General features: G+C 36.5%; 1 protein-coding gene across 1 annotated transcript; it reads right to left on the bottom strand.

Annotated features, from left to right (window-relative positions):
* Positions 1–859: 859 nt before the first annotated feature.
* LOC110375913 (uncharacterized) lies at positions 860–2655 on the bottom strand. The gene has a single exon (XM_021334212.3). The coding sequence runs from the start codon at positions 2469–2471 to the stop codon at positions 1707–1709; it is 765 nt and encodes a 254-aa protein (XP_021189887.1). The 5' UTR covers positions 2472–2655; the 3' UTR covers positions 860–1706.
* Between the last annotated feature and the right edge of the window lie 2183 nt (positions 2656–4838).

Here is a 4838-nt window from a genome sequence, read left to right as displayed (position 1 = left end):
TAGACAGAAAATTCGATGTTATCTTCGATTCATAGACCGTTATATTTCCCTTTCATCCTTTATCATAACTTGATTCAATTTTATCTTCTTCGTCATATTTATTAAGATATCTTAGATCTATATTCAGACTATCAATAGCAATGTAGGTAAATATAAAAACGTCAATGAAATCATTGGAAATTCACATGAAATTGGAAATGGAAAACACAAAGTTACTGAAGTCAGTATTTATGAAACATAATGATCTGTACTTAAATGCACTGTTCATGCAAATGATAGCGGCCAGTCGACCGTGACAGTAGAAAATAGTAAATTGCTATATTGATAGTTCCACCAGTAATTACATGTCACGACAGTAGAGGTTTATTTCGTATAGCTTCTACTTTTTCATTATGCTTTAGATTATAATCAATTCTTCCTTTATCGCGTTATGTAATACCTGAATTACCAAATCCTTGAGTAACGTCGTCAATATTGTTAACTAATTCTTATTCAAGTTTATTTAATTTTGTAGCTTGTTTAGTATTGTCTGAAGAATGCGGTTTGTCTGGATAATCATCAGCATGTGGAGAATTTTCTACGGCTTCTGTTAATTGTTGCTTGTCATGCATAGGTTTGTGCATGCCATTTGCAAGAGCAGAGGAAATAATTTGCTTTTTAGATTTTCTCGTTTGTTTATTCATCTGATTGTACTGTTGTATGTTTTTGTGCCTGTTGCTGGCTTGTGAGAATTTCCTTATATGGATGAAGAGTCATCCATATTGAGACAATCGGTGTAAGTAGTTCTAGTTATGAGATGATTTTAGGATGAAATAAAAATGCCGGACCAAATTTTAAATTAAATTTATTGAACCTGTCATCCCCAATTTATTCCAAAAATAAAACAAACATTCAGTTTCCATTATTTTCTTTCTTCAAGTCGTCATTCGTTGGTTTCTTATAAGAATATTTTTCATCATCATCATAACTTACAACTAATTATTCCTTAACCTATTAATAAGGGTTATTACAGTACGCAATTATTATTTCTGATTTAAATAAATAAATAAAAGGTACTCGCGTAACCACCTCGCCATTGAACGGCTTCAAGATGTTAACATACAAGAATAGCAATAAATAAATAAATTACCTACTTAATCTAAACAGCACCATATAAATAAAATAATATAAAAAACTTACTTAAATACCTTATCCGCTATTTATACAAAATTGGACAAACGTAGACACAGAAATGCACAGTACCCGTCGACTAGCCTAAAAAGTCTTAATACAATTACGATTAACTCATGAATACAACAATAATTATTATTTGTATAATTATATAATTATTAGCATTAATATTTATTATTTGGTGCGTCCGATTATACAACCCTATTTAACTTATGTACTGAGCATTATATGCACACATGCAAAATTCGCGTACGCAATCTTATTTACATAATAAATTATAACTTTTATTATCATTATTATGCATTGATTAAATAACGATTAACATGGGACTAAACTAGCGAATAAATAAAATAAATTATTAAATTAACTACCTAGTGTCGTTTGAATAAGCATAATTAAATATCATTTTTGGTTAAACATTATTCCTTTGCAGAGGACCAAAAGTGTTTTGGTCTGATTAAGTGCAAATAAAAAATGCCGCGTCGTTGTGAATTTTGTAAAATATGGAGTCGTAAGCCTGTTGTATTTTCTAAAACCTACTGCTTCTTGGCATAGGCTTTGTAGGCCCTATCCTGAGCAGCGGCTTCGTCTTCCACGCTCCTCCTGTAGTGACCACCAGGACCTGTGCTGTCGAAGTCGCTGCCATAGTGAGACGACGAGTACGTATGACTCTGGGACACCTGAGGATGCTTCACGATCTCATACGTAGTCTTCTCATGGGACTCCCCACCAGAAACCAATTTCTTCAAACCGATGATCGCCGACAGCAGCAGAGCAATCTTACCGATAAGCAGAGCCTTTCCAGCGATCAGAGCTATTGCGTGGAATGCCATCATTAAGAAACCACCTTTGATTGCTACACCAGCGATAATGGGACCCATCATTTTCTTTAGCTTGCTCCTAGCTTCGTTTAAGGATCGTCCAACATCTTCACCGACCTCCATGGGAGATATGAAGACGCGATGAGTCTGCATCAGCTTCGAAGTCGCGAGCTGCAAGTACTTATCAATTTTCTCCGAAGGTAATGAGTCCAGGTCTTCATCTTCAGGTAAGGCATTGGGAGACGCCCTGCCGGCTTCAGGTCGTTTCACTAATTTGATTCCATCGAGGATAGGAAGCGTGTCCATCCGCGCTGCCCTATCCGCCAATTTAGTCGCCTGAATCTTCAAGCACTTAACTATCTCCTGGGACTTCTCACAGTTGTCATACACCTTGCCCAAAAGCCTCAGGCTGGCTCCGAAGGTGTCAGCCGAAGCGGAGAGCACACAAAAACACAAAAGGACAATACCGCGGCACTGCATCTTGTTGGAAAACCGCGGGTGTCCCTCTATGTGGACGATGTCCGGCTTAAGCGGTTGCGTCTATTGAAATGTGCACTGTGTAAATGTGCACTGGCATTTATCTATTTTCACCGGGAACTACATTTATCTATAAATCTTTTAGAGCGTGCAATCGTTGCATCGTATGGCCGTGCACTGAGGCGTGTATGTGCACGTCGGGAGTACGCTTGTATTGGTTTAATTTTGTGTGTGTGCGTGACTAGTCATCGCTCTTATGCTGACGAAGCGGATTGACAAAGTCAAGGTCGCTTGTTGGAATAAGGACTTATGGGATAATCTCTGAATTCATATATCTACTAAAAATATTTCATAACAACGCTACAATTAATGAGCTAGGTCAGACTAAGCTGTTTTGTTAAAGGTGAATACAAATTAACTGAGCTGCTTGTTGGTCAGTTTATGAAAAGATAGGTAGAAACATGAATCTAATATAATTATTTCCCAGCGTCACTTCTGAATGAATAAAATCAAGTTCGATACCCAGATATAGAAAGGCCTTATTATGAAAACAACGATAACGATGGTAGGATGAAAATACGTACTTGTTCATGTGCAGATTTTCTGTTTAAAAACTCAAAATCACAATACAAACTTGTATAGAATTTTTCAATTTCTACCGTAACTTGTATATGGTCTACAACACGAACGGGATGCAATTTAATTCGATCGCAATTACGGAGCAATCGGCTCGGTTCAAAGTGACCTACATCGGTACAAGTCTTCACTATGATTCTAGAATTTTTAGAATTTTCCTCTTATTTTCTTTGACAGTAAAATTGTATAACACCTCTTTATATTGTCATCTGTCGTAATAGGATAATAACATAAACTTCACAGTCATCATTATTGATGACAAGAACATAGGTTTATAGCTGGTCACAACCAATTAGCCTTATACCTCGGAACCATCAAAAGTGAATACAATCAATTGCAGTTAGAGTTATGAGATCTTGTGACACTTTTGATAAGGCTTATACTAACGAAAAGTCTTCGCCAATATTTTTAAAATGCTCCACCTTACTGGTTTTGATATTCAGCACCTTAAAGATACTATGGGGGTATCAGGACCTCCACCTGATACCCTGATACCCTTGATTAAATAGTCAGTCGTGCTATATAAAACACTGGTACTCAACTGCATCGTCGTCGTGTCGCGTGCACTGCTGGTCAAAGGCCTCCCCTAAATTCGCCACTTCGCTTGATCTTCAGCAAACCACATCATCCTAATGAAACTACATATATGCACTTGGATGATGACTTATCAATAGATCATTTGTTGAAGAATCGATAAAAATCAACACATAATGAAACTGTCGATACCTAATATCCATGTTAATCCGCTAAATCATTAGAAAAGCAACATGTCGTGTATTGATTTATCTAGTAATTGGTAGCAATAACCTATCGCTCGACATCGACATAATTTATCGAATAAATTATATAATCGTATGCACGCGAACACGAATGTAGTTGGAATCCATGTTTTCAATCGATTTTGGGTTTTCGGGGTGACTCGCTAAAATCTTGGCAGATAATGTTAATATGCCATCATGTCAAATTCATAGTCAACCCTTTTCATATTGCTGGATTTTCCGAGCAGAAAAGTATGCGAAATCGTCCGGTTCGTACGAATTGTCCGGTTTTGGGCGGAAAACCAAGCGGAAAAGCCACCACCATCAGAATCACATGACAGTAACAGATAAAGTTTAGAGTCTGAAACATAGTTAATATTGCAAAACCCTTTCATGGGATTTCATTCAAAGCACGTGCCGATGTGAAAAGGCTGTAAAACCATGAAGCGACCAAGCCGACAACCTGAGACCCCGGGATATCCAGATCAATAGACCTCTCTTACTTAATTAAATGATTTGTCACTTCGGAAGATTTTTTCTTAAACATTATTTATTCATAATGTATGGTGGTTTGCTTTGGAAAATTAGTTGGTAGTTTTCATTAGAGAGCCACTACAGGTTGAAAGCAGTGCCATCTATAGACAGCAGCGGGAACTTTTGAGTGAGTAACCTTGCTGATGTTACTGGCTTTGAATATCGTTGTTCTTCATGTGGCAATGGCAGTGAATGAAAAGCGGAAAAGTTGCGAACCTATATATTGTTGTTGTTTTCACATTTTATAATAATGGTTAGTTTACTCTCCTACATATATTTCTCATCTTGTAATTAATAGTAAGATAAAACTAATGAGCAAGAATTAGATTGTTTAAGTAGGTACATATATTTGTTACTTATTTTTCCCTTCTATGTCTCATGTAAAAGAAAAAGTACTGTTTATTTTAATCAACAATTACAAAATTTGCTGAGACCTAGGTAA

This window comes from Helicoverpa armigera, chromosome 21, assembly GCF_030705265.1.
Source record: "Helicoverpa armigera isolate CAAS_96S chromosome 21, ASM3070526v1, whole genome shotgun sequence".
NCBI lineage: Eukaryota > Metazoa > Arthropoda > Insecta > Lepidoptera > Noctuidae > Helicoverpa > Helicoverpa armigera.
The sequence above is the reverse complement of the archived record's forward strand: the minus strand, read 5'-3'. Positions and strand labels throughout refer to the sequence as shown.

What these genes read in the sequence shown, in the direction of transcription:
- LOC110375913 (XM_021334212.3), bottom strand. Translation starts at nt 2,471, where the DNA reads ATGCAGTGCCGCGGTATTGTCCTTTTGTGTTTTTGTGTGCTCTCCGCT.